General features: G+C 36.8%; 1 protein-coding gene across 3 annotated transcripts in view; it reads left to right on the forward strand.

Annotated features, from left to right (window-relative positions):
• The window catches only part of TFCP2 (transcription factor CP2), a 49914-nt gene that overhangs the window by 21995 nt on the left and 5240 nt on the right, over positions 1-22679 (forward strand). For all 3 annotated transcript variants that reach the window (XM_061205063.1, XM_061205062.1, XM_061205064.1), the window contains 10 exons: positions 11407-11558; positions 12104-12180; positions 13087-13192; positions 15306-15412; positions 16441-16593; positions 17319-17429; positions 18322-18410; positions 20300-20348; positions 20755-20848; positions 21708-21798. In XM_061205063.1, coding sequence (XP_061061046.1) covers positions 11407-11558; positions 12104-12180; positions 13087-13192; positions 15306-15412; positions 16441-16593; positions 17319-17429; positions 18322-18410; positions 20300-20348; positions 20755-20848; positions 21708-21798 — 1029 coding nt within the window. The remainder of the gene's footprint in view (positions 1-11406; positions 11559-12103; positions 12181-13086; positions 13193-15305; positions 15413-16440; positions 16594-17318; positions 17430-18321; positions 18411-20299; positions 20349-20754; positions 20849-21707; positions 21799-22679) is intronic.

The following is a 22679-nucleotide window of genomic DNA, read 5'->3' on the forward strand; positions in this document are numbered from 1 at the left end:
ATTAATGAGATCATCTGGGAGTGTAGAAAGAGAAGAGCCAAAATCAAGTCCTGAGGTGTTATGGAGGAAGAGGGGTTGCCACAAGGGAATTGAGGAGGCATTGCTGGGGAGGTAGGAAGAAAATTAGGAGAGGATATTCAGGAGGCCAGAGAGGAGAATAGCCAGTGTAGGAGTTACAGCTATGGTTTTTGTTTTTTAATATTTATTTATTCAGGCTGCACCGGGTCTTAGTTGGGCACGTGGGATCTTCGTCGTGGCATGCGGGATCTTTAGTTGTGGCATGCGGACTTCTTAGTTGTGGCATGCATGTGGGATCTAGTTGCCCGACCAGGAATCGAATCTGGGCCCCCTCATGATTTCATTGGGAAGCCACTGAAGCACTGTAAACAGAGTAGTGACATTTTAGATTTACATTTTTAAAGGTTACTCTGGCTGTTGATTGGAGGATAATGATAAAAAGCTAGTTATCATTCCTGAGAAGGGTTGAAGCTTAGTGAACTGGGTATCTTTTGCTCTGCATATCCTTAGAAATGCAAATTAATTCTCTGTCATCTGTCTATTCATCTATCTACCTACCTACCTATCTGCCTTCTATCTATAAGAGGAAGGGAGCAAGTAACAGATCTGCTTTGATTGCATCATCTCCAGGGAATATGTTGGCCATTTTAGAAGAAAGGACCTTCCTCAAAGATGTGGTCTGAAGGAGGAGAAACTTTCATAAGCCCTGCCACTGTGAGCATAAAGGGGAGAGGGATAGCTAAAGTCTTTTTACCATTTCATGGGACTGGTATTCTGATACTTTTAGGATTTCCCCAAAAGTCATTAGTGGTTAAAGCGTTAACAAACAGAAAAATGTCTGTGTTTGTCTTTCACTGCGGGGAGGAATGGGGGACTAGGGAGATTGTCCAGCTTTGAAGCTAGCTAGCTGGGCTTGGTAGCGGGGATGGAATGAGCAAGGTAGAAGAAGAACCTCATAGGTGGTGAGTGATTCTTGCTAGTGAAGAGGGAGGGAAACTTAACTGCAAAACAAAGACAAAAACAAAAACAAAAACAAAAGAACCTGGTAGACATTTTGGACCTGAAAAGAAGCTTTGAGTTTCGGCAATATAAGGGCTAAGGTGGTTTCCCTTAGTCACAGGAAAACAAAAACAAAAAACTATTGTTGTTTTCCCAGATAGGTCATAATATGATGCTGGATATCAGATCTTTGAATACTGAAATGGGAGCTCTATTTTTTTTATATCAAAACTGCCAGATTCCCTGGAATATATAACCCATGGTTGTCATTCATCACCTAAATGGGAAGAGTCGGTGATTTCAGAAATTTAATGAAAGAGCCTGGTACTAATGATGCCACAGGTGATGTTTTCAATTAGCAGTGTTTTAATGAGATTTGTAGGCTGTAAGAGCTAATCCTGTAATGTAGGAAAAAAACAGAAAGCAGGCCTATATCTGGCAAATCTCCTGAGGTAGGGCTTTGCTGATTCAGATTGCTTTGACTAAACTTTTAATATCTTACAAGCTCTCTGGAAGTAAATTTGTATCTGATATTGGTCAGATACTTTTCAGCTTCCAAAGTAAGTAAGGCTTCTAGACAGATTTGAAATGAGAAGTTTTTAGTGACTTTCTAAGTTAAAGGAAAATAAAAAACACATTGCTTATAGAAGGAAATAAGTGGTAATTGGCAAATAATTCAGCATGGTAGAAATGAGGGAGATTCAAGAACTTGGAGGGGGACTTCCCTGGTGGTCCAGTGGCTAAGACTCCACGCTCCCAATGCAGGGGGCCTGGGTTCGATCCCTGGTCAGGGAACTAGATCCCGCATGCTGCAACTAAAAAGATCCCGTGTGCCGCAACTAAGACCCAGTGCAGAAGTAAATAAATAAATATTTAAAACAACAACAACAACAACAACAAAGACTTGGAGGGAAAAAAGAAATTAGCTTCACTTTTGGGTAAACTTTGAGATGTACATAACAAATGACAACAATTCAAATTTCTGGTCTCCTAACTGCTGAAGAATGGTTTATACCTAGAAGCACTTCTTAAAGTGCTTAAAGAACATTAAGCCCAGTATTGAGATCTGGAAAAAAGTTCCAGAAACAGTATTCATAAAGAAAGACTGTCAGATGACCAATATCTCTTTCAAGGACATCATCAGCATAAAATCCAGATGTGTTGTTTTTATCTACTGCTCGCCTGTGTTTTGAGGTCATACCGAACAGTCCCTTTTCCAGGTTTGAAGTTGAAGTTTGAAGTTCCAGGGGAGTAGAGTTAAGCTACTCAGGGCAGAGTTGTATAAAACACCTACTATAAACATAGTAGGCGCTTTTGAGTTACGTAATCTGTACTATTTTAAAATAATTCATTTATGCTTCCTCAAGTATTAGTAATACTGTAAGGACAATGAACTGGAATGTAGGAAAACACTAGGTGTTTGTAGAATAATTTAGTAAGATTTGTTGCTGTGCAGAGATAGAAATTTAGATGACAATGATGCTGTGTGCTCTGTAAGGGGATCTTATCTATAACGTTTTTATTTAAATTAATTAATTTATTTTTGGCTACATTGGGCTTTGTTGCTGCGCGCGGGCTTCTCTCTAGTTGCGGTGAGTGGGGGCTACTGTTTGTTGCGGTGAGCGGGCTTCTCATTGCGGTGGCTTCTCTTGTCGTGGAGCACGGACTCTAGATGCATGGGCTTCAGTAGTTGTGGCACGCAGGCTCAGTAGTTGTGGCTCACGGGCTCTAGAACGCAGACTCATAGTCGTGGCACACAGGCTTAGTTGCTCCGCGGCATGTGGCATCTTCCCAGACCAGGGCTCGAACCCGTGTCCCCTGCATTGGCAGGCGGATTCTTAATCACTGCGCCACCAGGGAAGCCCCTCAGACTTCACTTTTGATGAAACCTGATATCAGCATTTTTGGCAGCCATGTCACATTGCTTGTCTCACTTAAATAAATTTTTTTTTTTTAAGTCCTAGTCTTTCTCACATATAGTGGGCCATTTTGTTGTTGCTGTTGTTAGTTCTAAGTGCATGACTTTATATTTATCCTTATTACGTTTTATCCTGTTAGATTTAGCCTCCTATTCCAGCCAATTAGAATTACTTTAAAAGTTGATCCTATCATATATGAAATTGCTTTCCCATCCCAGATTCCTGTCATTTGCATATTTGATCATCGTCCTCTTTAGTGCCCTCATCCAAGTCATTTATTTATAAAACATGTTGCAGAGGACAGGTTTCTCTGGGGTCCTGTGGCATATCACTAAACCTTCTTCTAGACTTACCTGCACTCTAGGTGAAGTTGTATAGTTATCTGAAAGCCACTTAACTTATAGAATTCATATTTTTCACCTTCAACAAGGATATCAAGAGAGACTGTTTTATGCATTGCTGAAATCCAGATATATTTATGCTTATAGCATTCCCTGGTCAAACCATATTTAAAAAGGAAAATGAGATAGTTTGGTTATGGCCTCCAGTGATTCTTGATGCCCTGCCTAAATAACTCATAAACTATTCTTTTAATAACCTTTTCTGCAGTCTTGCCTTGGACTTCATATCAGATCACTCTGGTATAAGGTATGAAGAATATACTCTTTTTTCATTTTGAAAATTGCTACTACAGACATAAAAAGCTAATATGATATTTGGCATTATCAGAATCATGAGATTTGTCTGAGTTTACACACAGAGTGTCACCGATGGATCTCATCTGCACATTCTTTAATTCTCCTGGTATATAATTTCATCCAGGTATATAATTTCATTCCAGGCATTTTTTGATTGTCTTCTTATGTATCATGATCCATTAATCCCATATTTGGTCTTCTTTTTCTATTCTCAAGATGTTTTTTCTTTACAGAAAAGATAGAAGAAAAAACAGGAATTGAGATGTTCTTCTGTCTCTGCTTTATATTAATTAGTAATATGCCATTTACATCAAAGAGTGGACCTGTGCCTTCTCTTACCTGCTTTGCAAGCCTCAGCACATTCTGGGCTTCAGCTCAAGCTTGCTTCTTATATATATTGTTGCTACTTCCTAAAAAATAGTTTCTTTCCTTTTATATATTTAGTTTTCCTGTGCATGTCCTTCTAACTCTTGAGTTGATTGGTGACCTTTCTATCCAGTCTCTTTAGATACCTCCCTTCTGTTTTCCCTCTATCTCAGATAACGTGGGATTGGCAGATTTCATTTTTGAGAACTTTTTCCCATCTCAGACCTTGAGCTTGGGTCCTGTCTTCTTCACTCTTTGAAGCCTGATCTCACTGTGTTCCTTCTTCCAGCCTACCTGGTTTGGTTGCTTTCTTTTGAGGCTCTCACCACTTCCTCTTTTCTGATCAGTTTCTCTTTCTTGGTCAACTTAGGTTCAGAATTATAATTCTACTTATTCTGCCATCTGGGTGATAGAACAATTAGCAAGGCAAATTTTTTACTATATATGCTGCTTTCTAGTTGAATGAGATTTTTCACCAGATGGTCAGGTAGCAAAAATCTTTTACCACTTTGTGACAGAGGCTCCTACCAAGAAAGTCAGTTAATTTCACCATTACTCGGTAGTTAGGGCATCTCACTGGCTTCATGTTAAAACTTGCAGGGCTATCTCTCCTGGCCAGGTGTCCTCCCTGATCTGCCCTTCCATCCTTCCCACAGATCCAAGGAAATCAGTCTGCTGTCCTCTCCTCTTTAAAAGTGTTATGACCAGTTGTTTACTGGATATTTTTTTCTTTTGAAGCTGACCTCAGTGTAGGGTGTAGTCTTTTCAGTTCTTGCCCTTTCATTCTGTAACTAACATAGGGATGTTGACATGTTTTATTTCATGTTTTATTTTCATAATGATGGAGTCTAAATAAGTGTTATAAATAGGGAAGTTAGAAGTTCATGGCATTTTTTTTTTTTTTTAATAAATTTATTTATTTATTTTTGGCTGAGTTGGGTCTTTGTTGCTGCGCGTGGGCTTTCTCTAGTTGCAACGAGCAGGGCCTACTCTTCATTGTGGTGCTAGGGTTTCTCATTGCTGTGGCTTTGTTGCGGAGCACGGGCTCTAGGCATGCGGGCTTCAGTAGCTGTGGCTTGCGGGCTCTAGAGCACAGGCTCAGTAGTTGTGCCACACAGGTTTAGTTACTCCGCGGCATGTGGGATCTACCCAGACCAGGTCTCGAACCCGTGTCCCCGGCATTGGCAGGTGGAGTCTTAACCACTGCGCCATCAGGGAAGCCCAGAAGTTCATGGCATCTTATTGTCCCAAGTTAGTTTCTAATTTCCTTAGGTGCTGTGGACATCTGTCTGTTTGCCTCTTACTCAAGGTAAAGTTCATCAAACCTCACCCTCTCTTTGCTCCAGGCTCTCTAGAAGAGGGTTTCAAGAGATGGTAGGCCTGGGGGAGAAGGTTAAACCATAGCTGTGCATTAGTAGAGACCATTAAGAGGCTGTCTTTTGTCACAGGGTAACTTATACCTCAGAGGACCATGAAGCAGCTCTTCATGGAATCCCAGTTACGTACAGGAAAGATCATACCTGATATTGGTTCTGTTCCTCAGTTACTTCCACTCAAATGCTTTCTGCTAGGCCTCTACTCTCAGGTGTGGATTTCTACTTAGCAATGCACATTTTTAACATATACTTAACTTATCTTTAACAGGTAAGATTTCTATATCCTTATATTTGATCAGAGATACTGTGAGATGTTGAAAATTCGAAAATGATCAAAATGTATTAGGGCTGGACTTCCCTGGTGGCGCAGTGGTTGGGAATCCGCCTGCCAATGGAGGGGACATGGGTTCGAGCCCTGGTCCGGGAAGATCCCACATGCCGCCGAGCAACTAAGCCCGTGCGCCACAACTACTGAGCCTGCGAGCCACAACTACTGAGCCTGTGTGCCTAGAGCCCATGCTCCTCAACAAGAGAAGCCACTGCAATGAGAAGCCCATGCATGCAACAAAGAGCAGCCCCTGCTCACCGCAACTAGAGAAAAGCCCACGCACAGCAACGAAGACCCAACACAGCCAAAAATAAATAAATAAATAAATTTATTTTTAAAAAATGTATTAGGGCTGAATATTCTGGAGAAACAAAAATATAAATCATGTCAACAAGTATTTACTAAGCACACAAAAGAGAAGTTACTCCCTTTAAATAGCTCATGTTTCATTGGAATGAATTAAGTATATGAGGCAATCAAAAAATATAATAAAATGCTAAATTACACATTGGTAGCAACTACTTAGAGTCCACTAGAGTTGGTTTTCCAAATCTGTACTCAATTTATGTCTGAGAAGGAGCAGCCTTCTGTATTTCGAAAATTGTTTCTCGCTGAATTTGTTTGTTATTGTTTTGGTGTAAACAGGGGCCTAGAGCTGGGTTTGCCAGTGACCTTTAGCCTCCACCATCTAGGAATGTGGAACTGAGTGGTATTCTTGCTCCTGCAGCAGAGTGAAAGCAACACAGTGTGGTGGGAACATGAGTAATTCAAATATATTTGAGCATTTTAGATTTTAAAATCTCTCATGAGATAATACAGTTTTGTGTATTTGGGTTGGCTGTGCTGTTTTGAGTTAATTTTAGGGGTAACTTTTAGAATCAGTTTTAGAATTCCGGCCTCAAATGACAGTCCTTTGCTTAGTCATGAGGGGTTAGGTGTAATGCCACATTATATTGAGAAGACTAGGAACTGTTGTTATATATTAACCTTACTAGGCACTGATACTTGAGAAGAAAAAAAAACCCTATGTTCATAATGTTTCAGCTGTTGCTATGTTGCAAAATCCAGTTTGCCTTGATTCCTGGTAATAGCCACTAATCTTTCAAGGAATTATCAGATATGATGCATTTGAGGATGATAAGGCAACAAAGTCTCCAAAGACTAACCTCATGTTTCTTAATTTTGTAGTGTTTTGCTTTATTTTCTATACTGTTTGCTGTGGGAGCAGTGGTAGCTTCCTGATTTTGAGAAGAGGAAGAACTGGGACAGAGTACTTTTTTAGAAACCCCAGTGCTTCTACAGTTTTGTATAATCTCAAGGGAACAATAGTATGTTTCGCCTGACAAATTAATATGGACAGAAAGAAGGATTCCCCACCTTCTCCACTCTTAACCCCACCCGTATAAGCAAAGCACACACACCTTCAGGCCTAAGGAAGAGGAAAGCACCCTTGGTTTTTCTTGCCTTTGAAATACTTTTTAGCAACCAGAAACCTGTGTTTCATAAACACTGGTTTGTATCTCTGCTGACTGGATTCAACTCATAACATGTCTTTGCTATTTAGACATCAGCAGAAAGAGAAATTTCTTTTCTAACCCTCCCTTTTTTTTTTTTTTAACATTCATGCCATTAAATTTTTATTGTACCTATGTGTATTCTTAGGTTAATAATCAGAACATTTGCTGCTTGTTTTATATTCCAATAAGAATTTATAATGTTATATATGTGATTCATATGATTGCAGTCACTTTTCTATCAATTATTGTTTTTGCCTGAATGTAATAACCTTATATTCTAATGTTTGGGGATAATGTAGACCGCTGAGGGATATAGGTGCATATAAGGAGTGCCTTTCCATCTGTAGATAGTAAAATTGATTTTGATCTCTTTGTTTTACGGTATAAGTATAATATTTAAATTACAGGTAAAGGTTTGAGTGTATTTCATTTTGAATGTGGGGAATGTTGACAAGAATCACTGGATCCCTGACCTCTAACCCTTTAGAATCTCAGTTTTTTTTTATGTTATGTATCTGTTGCCTTTCTTTTATACCTAGAATTACACTGTGGCCTATACATATTTTTTCTATTTTAAAAAAAAACTTCATTGTAGAAAATTTCAAACATATATAAACAAAATAGTGTAATGAACCCTCTTGTACCTAACACCCAGCTTTAAAAATTACAACATGTTACTACTCTTTTATCATTTATACCATTTCCCATCCTCCAGTCAATAATTTCTTTTTTTCTTTTAGGTAAAAGTTATATGGATTGAAATGCACAAATTTCAGCTGTACAGTTACGACCATGTGACCCACACACCTAAACATAATATAGAACACTTTTATCTCCCCAGGAAGTTCCCTGTATACCTTCCAAGTCAATCCCCGCCCTGCTAGCAAGCCACTGTTCTCCTTAATTTTGCCTGTTTTAGAACATCATATAAATGGGATCATGCATGATATATTCTTTTTTTCTGGCTTCTTTTGTTCAGTATCATGTCTGTGATATTCATCCATTTTGTTGCATTCCTTGTTTTGCTGAGTAGTATTCCATTGTATGAGTATACCACAGTTTGTAATCCATTTTCTTAATTCTGAACATTTGGATTCTTTCCAGTTTTTGCTTTTATGCTATGGACATTCATGTATAAGTCTGTGGTTGGTCTTATATTTTCATTTCTCTTGGATAAATACGTATGAGTAGAATTGCTAGATCAAGGGGCAGATGCATGTTTACTCTTGTAAGAGACTGCCTAACCTTTTTCTAAAGTGGTTGTATCATTTTACATTCCTACTGGCAAAGTATGAGAGTCCTAGTTGCTCTACATCCTTGCCAACATTTGGGTTGTCATTCTTTTTCATTTTAACTGTTCTAATGAGTATATGTACATATTTTTTAAATTAAAATACATTTTATTTTGAGAATTTCGTGTCATGTCTTGAGATAATTTGAAATACTCTTTAATTTGGTACAGCTCTTAAGATCCTTTTAAAGTTTGATCTGGACTGAATGCTGATCACAACAGTTGGTCTCCAGGGCCCAGAATATTCTTTCGTACTAACCATGGCTAGGACTTCTTAGGGAAAAAAAAATTTTTTTTTTAACATCTTTATTGGAGTATAATTGCTTTACAATGGTGTGTTAGTTTCTGCTGTATAACAAAGTGAATCAGCGATACATACACATATATCCCCATATGTCCTCCCTCTTGCATCTCCCTCCCACCCCTCTAGGTGGTCACAAAGCACCGAGCTGATCTCCCTGTGCTATGCAGCTGCTTCCCACTAGCTATCTATTTTACATTTGGTAGTATATATAAGTCCACGCCACTCTCTCACTTCGTTCCAGCTTACCCTTCCCCCTCCCCGTGTCCTCAAGTCCATTCTCTACGTCTGCGTCTTTATTCCTGTCCTGCCCCTAGGTTCTTCATAACCTTTTTTTTTTTTTTAGATTCCATATATATGTGTTAACATATGGTATTTGTTTTTCTCTTTCTGACTTACTTAACTCTGTATGACAGACTCTAGGTCCATCCACCTCACTACAGATCTCAATTTCGTTTCTTTTTATGGCTGAGTAATATTCCATTGTATATATGTGCCACATCTTCTTTATCCATTCATCTGTCCATGGATACTTAGGTTGCTTCCATGTCCTGGCTATTGTAAATAGTGCTGCAGTGAACATTGTGGTACATGACTCTTTTTGAATTGTGGTTTTCTCAGGGTATATGCCCAGTAGTGGGATTGCTGGGTCGTATGGTAGTTCTATTTTTAGTTTTTTAAGGGACCTCCATACTGTTCTCCATAGTGGCTGTATCAATTTACATTCCCACCAACAGTGCAAGAGGGTTCCCTTTTCTCCACACCCTCTCCAGCATTTATTGTTTGTAGATTTTTTGATGATGGCCATTCTGACCGGTGTGAGGTGATACCTCATTGTAGTTTTGATTTGCATTTCTCTAATGATTAGTGATGTTGAGCATTCTTTCATGTGTTTATTGGCCATCTGTATATCTTCTTTGGAGAAATGTCTATTCAGGTCTTCTGCCCATTTTTGGATTGGGTTGTTTGTTTTTTTTGATATTGAGCTACATGAGCTGCTTGTAAATTTTGGAGATTAATCCTTTGTCAGTTGCTTCATTTGCAAATATTTTCTCCCATTCTGAGGGTTGCCTTTTCGTCTTGTTTATGGTTTCCTTTGCTGTGCAAAAGCCTTTAAGTTTCATTAGGTCCCATTTGTTTGTTTTTGTTTTTATTTCCATTTCTCTAGGAGGTGGGTCAAAAAGGATCTTGCTGTGATTTATGTCATAGAGTGTTCTGCCTATGTTTTCCTCTAAGAGTTTGATAGTGTCTGGCCTTATATTTAGGCCTTTAATGCATTTTGAGTTTATTTTTGTGTGTGGTGTTAGGGAGTGTTCTAATTTCATTCTTTTACATGTAGGTGTCCAGTTTTCCCAGCACCACTTCTTGAAGAGGCTGTCTTTTCTCCATTGTATATTCTTGCCTCCTTTATCAAAAATAAGGTGACCATATGTGTGTGGGTTTATCTCTGGGCTTTGTATCCTGTTCCATTGATCTATATTTCTGTTTTTGTGCCAGTACCATACTGTCTTGATTACTGTAGCTTTGTAGTATAGTCTGAAGTCAGGGAGCCTGATTCCTCCAGCTCCGTTTTTCTTTCTCAAGTTTGCTTTGGCTATTCGGGGTCTTTTGTGTTCGCATACAAATTGTGAAATTTTTTGTTCTAGTTCTGTGAAAAATGCCATTGGTAGTTTGATAGGGATTGCATTGAATCTGTAGATTGCTTTGGGTAGTATAGTCATTTTCACAATGTTGATTCTTCCAATCCAAGAACATGGTATATCTCTTCCTGAGGGAAAATTATTTCTAATCTTTTCCATCCATTTTAGCCCCTTATTGTTTCCGAAATATTTTCTCATATATTTACTCTTTGCAGCAAATGTGGTTCCCATTTTATAGATGAAGGAATGAAGACTCAAGAGACCTTGCCCAAGATTTGCCCAAAGGTTCTAGAGACTGAAAGCTAGGATTTCAAACTTGGTCCAGTACTCTTTAGCACATAAGAATGAGCAACATATTAGAATTCATTGGCTGTGTCTCTTTGGTTTGCAAGTTTAGATAAACTGAGAGGTATAAGAAGCTTTTTCTTGGAGGAGATAGCTGGTAGGGATATATCAATATTAGTTGTATTCCACAGAATGTAAACTGACCTTGAAATATATACCGGTCATTGATTTGTGCTTTTCATGTGGTTTCTTGGAATTTTGGTTATTGTTTTAATCCTTAGAGTAAATGAGCTGATGTGGTTACAAAGATTCTGCAGTTGGTACCTTCTGGGAACAAATACATTACTGAGTGTCCTAAATTGACATTTGGGAACTCTACATACAATTTTCAGAGCCCTTTTAGGAGCCCCTGTCTATGATTCCTAGAAACACTCTCTTTGGACACTTAAAGTGGTTTTAGTAGTGAATGTCTGTCATTGCCCACATTGTTGTGGTCAGAGGGATATTACAGCAGGTAATCTGAACTGAATGGTTAGGAAGAAACTTCTCCAAGGTGTGTAATGTTTATGGTTTTCCAAAGCGGATTGCAGTTAAATGGTTTCAGTAATAAATCGGCTCTTACACCATTGTCAGATGTTAAAGTAAGTCATTTGTTTGTTTTATTTCAGTGATGTCCTAGCATTGCCCATTTTTAAGCAAGAAGAGTCAAGTTTGCCTCCAGATAATGAGAATAAAATCCTCCCTTTTCAATACGTGCTTTGTGCTGCCACCTCTCCAGCAGTGAAACTTCATGATGAAACCCTGACATATCTCAATCAAGGTTAGATGTGGTGTTATTCATTAGTATTATTGCAGACCTGCTGGATTCATGATATTTAATTAGGTACACTTATATGTAAAAAGTACATCTTTATAGTGTGACCTGTTAAAGTCAAAGCCTCAGTGTCGTATTTGATATATATTACTGGTTTCTTTTGTCTACCTGTCCATTTTTAGTTCCAGTCTCCCTCTTTCTAATCCATGTTCCCTGGACATCCCCACTGGTCACTGTCTGAGAAGTATTACTGTATCCAGCTCTATTATTTACCATTTGTGTGGCCTTGGACAAGTTGATTAAATTCTATGTTTCAATTTCCTTATATGTGAAACTGGAATTGATAACACCTTAGAGAATTGTATCAATTAAATGATATAATTTATGAAAACACTTAGCACTGTGCCTAGCATAAAGTAAAGGATTATGGTTGTTACTAAGACTAATAATGTTATATACTCTTGTATATTCAGCCAACTGAATTTCATTCTTTCTGAATCTTGGGAAGTTAATTTATGATGAATATAATATGTAGTTACTTTTTGTTCTAGGCCAGTCTTATGAAATCCGAATGCTAGACAATAGGAAACTTGGAGAACTTCCAGAAATTAATGGCAAGTTGGTGAAGGTAAAAGAAAATAAGTAAATCATTCCTCTCCATAATATCCTTTTACTGACCCTTTTTGGATTAATATTTTTTCTTTCATAAAGGGCTTGGTGGTATCTCTTACCTGCTACAGTTTGCTAGCAGAGTCGTAAACTGTTGTGTTACTTCTTTGGGGTCAGAGTGAGCCCACCTATTCACATGGATTTTTCAGAGCTGCAGAAACAGAAAGCTTAGCACTCCATGTCAGGAGAGTCTCATGGCTCATTGAAGTTCTTTTTGGGTGGAATAAAGTAACCTCCTTGAGATCTTTAGAGAAGTTCCAGTGTCTCTTTGGATACTTGGTCTAGTAGCAAAGAAACCAGAAGCTACTGTTGATGAATAGCAGTTTTCTTAGTCTGGACTGACAGTAATGAATTCACAGTATAATTGAGACAGAGGAGTTTGGTCAGCTGCTGTAGAAGATGATGAGAGGGATATTAATAGGCACTTCCACAAAAGGAAAGTTGATGGAAACAGCCCCTACCTACCCTCAATGTTTACAGGTTGTATGGTGGGTTAGCAAGCAGGGGACTTGGTGAGATTTTCATATGTATCCGAAGAGCTGAGCCAGAAATTACATGGTAACAGTAGAGGCATGTAGAAATGCTTCCAATGGAGTCCTTTATGCCTAGTTACCAATCAGGGCTGATGTTTAAGCCAAGTTTTAAATATGGTACTAGTTAACTACAATATAGATTATATTTGAGCAATTATAAAGTTTGCCTTGAAATACAGTATGGTATGGGTTTTAGAGTAAAACAGGTCTCAAGAAAAATAATTTTAAGTTGTGTCTGGAAACCAACTGGGGGTGACTCCTGCTAGTTTTCGTTTGTCAGCACTGATTTTTAAGGGATCCTGTTATCATTTGATTTTGTTGCTTCCTTTTAGAGTATATTCCGTGTCGTGTTCCATGACAGACGGCTACAATACACTGAACATCAGCAGCTGGAGGGCTGGAGGTGGAACCGACCTGGAGATAGAATTCTTGACATAGGTAAGTTAAGAGAATCTATTGCCCAGGAAATGCCTATAGCTATGGTCCGAGAATTGGTTTTCTTTCCTTGATGTTTACTTTGATTCAAAATGCTCCAGGGGCTCAATTAACATGAACCTAGAAGTGGTTATTGATTAAGCATAAGAAATTACTGGTATAATGATTCCAAAACTGAAGTTGAAAGTGTAGACACTTCAGTTCTGTAACAATTACATCCATAACTTGAGGGTGATTTTTTTGTTTTTGTGTTTTAAATTTAGTTGTGGTAAAATATACATAACATAAAATTTACTATTTTAACCATTTTTAAGTGTACATTTCAGTTGCATTAAGTACATTCACATTGTTGTGCAACCATCACTACCATCCATCTCTAGAACTTTTTTCATCTTGCAAAACTGAAACTCTGTACCCATGAAACAATAACTTCCCATTCCCTCCTCTCCCCAGTCCCTGGTAACCACCATTCTACTTTTTGTCTGTATGAATGTGACTACTGTAGGTGCCTCAGATAAGTGAAATCATTCAGTATTTGTCTTTTTTGTGATTGGGTTATTTCAGTTACCATAATCGCAAGATTCATACATATAGTAGCATATGCCACAATTTCCTTCTTTTTGGGAACCCTTGTGCACTGTTGTGGGAATGTAAGTTGGTACAGCCACTGTGGAAAACAGCATGGAGGTTTCTCAAAAAACTAAAAATAGAACTACCATATGACCCAGCAATTCCACTCCTGGGTATATATCCAAAAGAAACAAAAACAATTCAAAAAGATACATGCACCCCAATGTTCATAGCAGCATTATTTACAATTGCCAACATATGGAAGCAACCTAAGTGTCCATCAACAGATAAATGGATAAAAAAGATGTGAGATATATATATATATATATATATATATATATATATATATACACACACACACATACATATATATATTTATACACACATATACACACAATGGAATATTAGCCATAAAAAAGAATGAAATTTTACCATTTGCAGCAACATGGATGGACTTGGAGGTCATTATGCTAAGTGAAATAAGTCAGATAGGGAAAGACAAATGCTGTATGATATCACTTATATGTGGAATCTAAAAATACAAGAAACTAGTGAATAAAACAAAAAAGAATTTGTTTTTCTTAAATCATAAAGGGAAGGATCTTTACAAACACACATGCAGCCTCTCTTCATGAATGTACTTTTAATTCTGGCATCTGTGTCTTTGATCTCTTATTGGTTGTTATCTCCTATTGGTAAGCATAGTTGTTAAACAAATCTAAGTACTGCTATTTTTATCTGAGAAAACACTGGTTCTCCTACAGATATCTTGATATCCATTTGATAAGCTGGCTTTAGGATAAATCCACAGCTAATGCTGTGGAGTGGGACCCACTTAATGCTTTCTTGTTTGAATCATTGATACTAAAACAGTAGAAAACTTATAGCATAGTTATGATAATAAATATCAGCCTGGCCTCATCCCCCAGTTTGAATATTAATAGAAGTCAGGGAATGATATTTAAATATATGCCATATGGAATGGAAAGCAAAGTTCTAAAGCCCATTCATTTTTCTTCCCTCCTGAGAATAAGATGTGTCACTCTGTTATAGGATTCTTTGATGACTTCATAAGTCAGCATCAATTGTTACGTTAAATTTTCCCCACTTATATTTGTGATACAACACTTTCTGCCTTTATTCAGACACTGCTTTATCCTTCTATAACAATCCTCTTAGTTTACTTCTAGCAGTAATACTAACCTTAAAACTGTAAGTGAAGCAGATTGTAAATTAAATTTTTCATGACCCTAGAGCCAGTGTGTAGACTAAATCTATCTTTAAATAGAATTTTGGCAAATTAAAAGGAAACTACTTTAAAATTGTCTTATTGTAAAAACTTTTTAAAATGGAAAAAAGATACTCAAAAGGAAAGTATTTAGGTCAATTTTAGGTCTAATCAAACTCTTTTTATTGGCAAAAAAAGGTTTAAGGTATGATACACAAAAATCTTGGTAACTAGGGACCAATAATATAAGAATCGGTGCTTTCTTATTTAAACCCAGTAGCACTCAGAATTGTTCAATGATAACCATTTGTTTCTCAGATATCCCAATGTCTGTGGGTATAATCGATCCTAGGGCTAATCCAAACCAACTAAATACAGTGGAGTTCCTGTGGGACCCTGCAAAGAGGACATCTGTGTTCATTCAGGTAAGACACTGCAGATAGGGCTCCAGTTTTGAAGAGGATCTCTTATTACCAGTTTGGTTCTTAAAGGATAAAACATGTTGAATTTGAAATCTTTACAGGGTTGAATCTCTGAACAAGTGCAGACTTACTCAACATGTGCCTGAAAGCAATGAGTTTCTGAATTGCTCTTCTAATTTCCCCAATTTATTTATTTGTTTCTCTCAAAAATACTTGCTAATGGTTGCATAATATTTTATTCTTTGGATGTACTTACCTAACAATTATTTAGCATTGAGAATGTTCTAATTTTTCACTATTATCCAAGAAGTTATTTTGAATATCTTTATACTTAGAATTTGATTTGCATATCTGATTATGTCCTTTGGGTAGATTGCTTGAAAAGTCTTATTTGTTAGAGTTTATTTGTATGATAGCCAATAGTTTGAGCACTTCTCATCAGGTAATCATTGTGTTAAGTAAATACTTTTTATACATGATTTTATTTAAGACTTTCAAAAATAATCCTGTGTTGTAAGAATAGTCCTTGAGGCTTAGAGAAAATAACTTACCCAAGCTAGTATTTGGTCAACCAAGATTCCACTATTAAGATTACCAAGATCTTGGACTTTATGCAGTAGCCTAGCAAACCTTTTTCTTCCTATTGCTTGTGAGCTTTCATATTTACTGTTTTCCCAGCATGGATGGTGCCTGTGCTTTCTAAAATCTACCTTAAAGTTCAGGAAAGTTTTACTAACAGAAACCATTTCTCTTTTATGTTAACTCTGTCTTTTCTGAAACAATTAATGAATTCCTCACAGTAGCTTTTTGTTAACATTAGATCTGTACATTTACTTTGTTTGCATTTGTAAATCATTTAAGTTTTCCTCATTTCCTCATGAGAGTGTAAATTCTTCATGATCAAAAAGAGAGTAAAAGTTTTTTTGTAGGTGTTTAAAGGTTTTGCTGTTAGTAGTTGCCCCAAAAATGTTGCTGACTGGTTTGGCTAGCTAACAGTACTGAAACCTGGCTGGATGTTGTATTCTTTTCAGGTGCATTGTATTAGCACAGAGTTCACTATGAGGAAACACGGTGGAGAGAAGGGAGTGCCATTTCGAGTACAAATCGATACCTTCAAGGAGAATGAGAATGGGGAATATACTGAGCACTTACACTCAGCCAGCTGCCAGATCAAAGTCTTCAAGGTACTCCTGGGCGCTGTGCTGGCCCTTCGAACTTTCTCTCTCATCTTTCATTTGCAACATTAGTCACCAAGTGAGAAAGTCAACTTGTCCCTTTTTCAAAAACTATGAAAGCTCAGCCTAAATTAGAGTTATTGAAATAATTACTGATATGCCCGGTAAAGAAATTTAAATAGGGATGGTCGTGGGAGAAGGGGAACTTGGAAAAGGGATCATATGGATATCATATGGATAAATATCTTCTCATTGCGAAAGATTCATTAATACAGCAGTATTCAGAGCATGACACTGAAGTCCCCCTTTACCACTCTTACCCTGACTCCCCAACCTCTCCCCAGAGGTGACCACTGTCAATAATTTCATATGTATCTTTCTAGTTCCCTTCTGTGCTCTTATATACACAGGTACCTAGATATACACATATTTTCTTTTCTTTGAAACATAAATGGGATTATATTATATGAATTGTTTTGAAGCTTGCTTTTTTCGATTAACTATGTGCTTTAGAGATTTTTCCATGTCTGTAGCTATAGATCTCTTATTCTTTTTCAACTCCATCACACATTTAAATATCCTGTTTTCAGACTTAGATGTAATGATGGCTCTTGTCTTTACCTCATTGTACATACCTTTTTGTTTCACATGTGACTATTTTAAGTTCGTAGAAGTAATATTGTTGAGTCGAAGGGTGAGTACGTGAGTTTGAAACAAAATATTTCTCATTTTAGCCCAAAGGTGCAGACAGAAAACAAAAAACAGATAGGGAGAAAATGGAGAAACGAACGCCTCATGAGAAGGAGAAATATCAACCTTCCTATGAGACAACTATACTCACAGAGGTAAAAGGATTTCTTTTGGTGACAATTTCAATCAGTACTTTTTACTCTTAAAAGAAAAATACAATTATTTTGCAATATACAGTTGACCCTTGAACAACACAGGTTTGAACTGCATGGGTTCATTTATACATAGATTTTTTTTTTTCCCACTAAATATGTACTACAATACTACATGGTTTGCAGTTCGTTGAATCCAAGGATGCAGATACAGAGGGCTGACTGTCAAGTTATACCCGGATTTTTGACTGTGGAGGGGGAGACGGTGCTCCTAATACCTGTGTTGTTCAAGGGTCAACTGTATACATATATCATCATGTTGTATACCTAAAACTAATACAGTGTTTATGTCAATTATATTTCAATTTAAAAAAAAAGAAATATCACTTCCAGTCTGGTCAAAACTAACTTGTCCTCTTAGTTGTGAGGGCCTCTGAGGAATTAAGATTTACTAATCAAGATGTGCTATTCGACAAATGAACTTATCTACAAAACAGAAATAGAGTTACAAAGGTAGAAAACAAACTTATGGTTACCAGGGGGTAAGCGGGGGGAGGGATAAATTGGGAAACTGGGATTGACATATACACACTACTGTATAAAAAATACATAACCAGTAAGGACCTACTGTATAGCACAGGGAACTCTACTCAATATTCTGTAATGGCCTATATGGGAAAAGAATCGTAAAAAGAGTGGATATATGTATATGTATAACTGATTCACTTTGCTGTATACCTGAAACTAACACAACATTGTAAATCAACTATACTCCAATAAAATTAAAAAAAAAAAAAAAAGATGTGCTATTTGAGTAACAGTAGTACATCTTTGTGGAATTTTGACACAGAAAGAGTCAAATGTACTTTGTGTCTAAGTTGTCCTTTGTTTTTAGTGTTCTCCATGGCCCGAGATCACATATGTCAATAATTCCCCATCACCTGGCTTCAACAGTTCCCATAGCAGTTTTTCTCTTGGGGAAGGGTAAGTCTGGGAAATTGGCTTGTGTTTGTCCTAAATATGTATTCTTTCATTATGTCTCCATAAACAAAATCTTTCCAAATCAATAAGACCTTCTATTTGGTCAGTCTTTGATGGACTTATATATTAACTGAGGTTTGGATTATCTTCAAAAGAGACTGAAAGAGTTTTATGTAGCCTTTTTTCCCCCCTATTATTTATTTATTTTATTTTATTTCATTTTTTTTGGCCACGCGGCAAGGCTTATGGGATTTTAGTTTTTCATTGCCCTTACGGCCCTCGGCAGTGAGAGCGCAGAGTCCTAACCTCTGGACCTCCAGGGAATTCCCTTTCCCCCCCTATTAGAAAACAGCATTTATGGTCAGTTTTTAGTGATTCAGGGACTGAATTTTCTGGGTTTTTCCCTTCTCCCTCTTACTGCTTCTCTTGAGGTTATTTCACTTCCTGATCAGAGTGGTCGTTGGGAATTGAAACACAGTTGTGCAAACAGTAAAATCTGTTTGGTTACTTATTAAGAATGATCCCAACACCTAATTATTATGAATCTTTGATAATTGGGGGAAGAAGGTGAAGATGAGAGCTAAAATGAAGTTTTGGAATTATCTATGGGATGCATTTAGTCTTATTGTGTTTTACCATCAGAGATAATTGAAAGTTGGTATAGATGCCTACTCCAGTTAAAGAAAGTTGTCTTATAGTTCCAGCATTTAACACATATTCTACATAGGTCATATTGAAATTTGAAATAGTTAGGTTGAGAAATGTGTGAGTATATTGTTTGGTTGTAATGTTCGTTTTTGAATTTATTTAGGCTCTATGTTCATCCTACTTCTGAAAGTATTTAATTAAGGTTGCTTAGGGAAGTCTCTGGCGGTCCAGTGGCTGGGACTTTGTGCTTCCACTGCAGGGGCATGGGTTCAATCCCTGGTCGGGAACTAGAATCCCACAGCACATGCAGTGCGGTCAAAAAAAAAAAAAAAAAAAAGTAGCTTAAATATTCAAAATGTAACAGTTAAGAATAAAACTAGGTAGAAATTGTAGAAAAAATAGATAACTAGGGCCCTGAGATAAGTTAATTACTAAATTTGATTACTGAATTTGAATTTTGCAGCTAAGGCCAAAATAAAAAAAAAAAAGAAAAAGATCTTCTTTGAAAGAAAAATCTGTTACCAACCTATGGATTATGCAGTCTACTTATAGGCAATTTAAAATATTATATAGAATTTAAGAGTTTTAAAATTTTCTTCTCTTTGTCATGTAGTTCATTATTAGGCTCAAATTTTTCTCCCATAAAAGAAGTAATCATTAGGGAAGAGAGACAATCTGTAGAGCAAAAGGAAGTACAGGGGAAGATCAAGGCTGTGGAGATAACCCTTGGATCACAAATTAGCACTAATTTTTGAAGCTATTTTAAAAATAATTATTAAGTGCTTTTTATTATAAAAGTATGTGATCACATTGCATTGTATACTTTTTATTCTAATTTTTTCCTATATCTGTTTGTGTATATATTTATACACTTCATACAGTAGTAATATATTGATTACTTTTATATTCTGATATTTTTAGTTTACATTCTAATAAGCTTATGTTAAGTGTTGTTTATGGCATAATTTATCTAATCAGTCCCAACTTACTGGAATTTTGGTATTTTTTTCAGTTTCTTCAATAATAAAAAATGACATAGTTTCTGCTGCTACCCCCCCAACACACAAAAGTCTTTATGCTAAAATAATAGATAATAGAAGTATTGGATCCAAGAGTAAGAATGTTTTATGAGATAGCACAGATTCCCTTAAATCTCTAGCTTAAGACTTATGATGATGAAGAATGAGGCAATGAACCCTAGTATGTGTCATGAACTCATCCTTTCATTTTAAATGTTTCTTTAGAAATGGTTCACCAAATCACCAGCCAGAGCCACCCCCTCCAGTCACAGATGTAAGTCTAAAGTTAAATGTCAGTTATTATAGTATATAAATGTCAGTTATTATAGTCTAATAGTCTAATGTCTAATAATACTTTGGTGACTGTGATTCAGTAGAAATGCCCAACTTTTAGGGAGTATTATTCATTCATTCACTAAGCAAACATTTATTGAATTTTGGCCTGAACCAGATACTGTGCTGTATTTAAGGAACTTTCAGTCTAGTGGGGAAGATAAGGATGGAATTCCATGAATATCTTGCATGGTTAGAGAAAGAAGACTGATGTATAAACAACTTCCAAGCAAACTCAGCCTGTCTGAATGTGGGTGTATTTGGCTGTTGTTACCTAATGATGTAACGTTTACCTTTTTAAAGTTGAGTCTATTTAGTTACAAAAAAAAATGCTTTCCCTCTTTCAGAACCTCTTGCCAACAACCACACCTCAGGAGGCTCAGCAGTGGTTGCATCGAAACCGTTTTTCCACATTCACAAGGCTTTTTACAAACTTCTCAGGTTAAATTTGCTTGTCCTTTTGTTTTCCCCAGCATGGGATTTCCTTGACATTCCAGGGCCTCCTGGTATCCCTGTGTTGTTTTGTGTGTAGAGGGGGGAGATCTTAATGCATTTTTCTGATTAAATGAATTTCATTGAACCCTTCAGACTTTCTCACCAGCTGCAGCTGTGCTGTGAAATGCTCAAAAAAGAAAGACCTCTTAGTTTAAACTCATTTTAATTATAAAATATTTATTCTATACAATACTTTAAAATATATTATCCATAAAGTATTTTATCAAGGAGCATTGCAGGTAGTCGGAAATTTTCCCCTTGATATCACTATATTATGTTTTCTTTGCACATTCCACTCTTATTTAGCACCTTCTGTGTACCAGGTATGGTAGGAGTACACAAATGGATAAGGCATATTTCCTGATCAGTCACCAGCTAGTATCAAAGAAAACCCAAATCAAAATAAAACCCTGAAAAAGGTAAACAAATAGTTGTGATGCAGTAGATAAGTGTAAGGGTCTGGAGTTCGGGAACATGTGTGATGTGTGATGCGTGAGGTAAATCTTGAGGGCTGAGGAAGAGCCTGTTGGTCAGACAGTGCAAGGATATTTCAGGCAGGAGGAACAACTTGCTCATTAGGCGTGATCAGCATGATGAAAGCATCGGGTTAAATGAATAAGTTAATTGGGTGGAAATTGAGGTGGGAGAGGATGCAGGGGCCAGGTCAAGGAGGGCCTTATATGCCACGCAAGAGATGATGACTGTAGCATACTAGTAATGAGGTGTCCTTGTAACAGAGTCCATTTTAAGTCATTAACAAGGAGAATCTTTGCCTTTATCACCCATTTTCTTATATTTATTCCAGGGGCAGATTTATTGAAACTAACTAGAGATGATGTGATTCAAATCTGTGGCCCTGCAGATGGAATCAGACTTTTTAATGCATTAAAAGGCCGGTATGTAATTAGTGTTAAAATATCAGTGGGGCTGGATTTCAAATGGATTTGGATTCAGGGACTCTTCACAATACTTTTTGTACAGCTAAATACATCTTGTCGAAACATTCTTTTTGAATGCCAGCTATGTGCCAAATAAAGATGAAAAATATCTTTTCCTATACTTGATCCAAGGAATTCCTCATGATATTCCATTTTTCATTAGTTTTTTTCATTCAATTAAATATCCATTCAATTAAATATCCATTCATTCAATTAAATATCCATCCATTATCCATGAGCCGTTAGGCTTTGGTGATACATTGATGAGCTTTCTGATGGGGAGAGAGATAAAGATTATAAACTATAAGTATTTTGAATAGTGATAAGTATTTTGAAGGAAAACAAAACAAACAAATAAACAAAAACAAGGTTGTGGCCTACAGAGTACTCAGAATATAGTCAGGAAAGACCTCTCTGAGGAGGGGGCATTTAAACTGAGTTATGAGAAGGACGGAAGCTTTGGAGTCATGAGGGAAGAACATTCTATGCAGAAGAAACAGTGGGTGCAAAGGTCCTGAACTCAGTTTTACTAGAGAAGAGATGATTCTTAAGTTTCGGTAGGAATTGCTTAAGTGTCTGCTTACAAATATTACATGTAATACAGAGGAATTTCTAGTCTCTGTTTGGGATTTACAGTTTAAAATAGGAAGTAGTAATATTGATGGAAAAAACATACAGGTCAGTGCCATAGAACCAAATCAGTGACTAAATAATGAAACAGATTGTGAAGTATTTGTGTTTGTGTATATTACAAGAGATAATTGAATCAAGTTGGAAACTTTTAAGGAAAGAGGTGAAATTCAAGGGTTGATGACTGGGAGGAAAAGAATGGATCTTTC

Source organism: Eubalaena glacialis, chromosome 11, assembly GCF_028564815.1.
Source record: "Eubalaena glacialis isolate mEubGla1 chromosome 11, mEubGla1.1.hap2.+ XY, whole genome shotgun sequence".
NCBI classification, from domain to species: Eukaryota; Metazoa; Chordata; class Mammalia; order Artiodactyla; family Balaenidae; genus Eubalaena; species Eubalaena glacialis.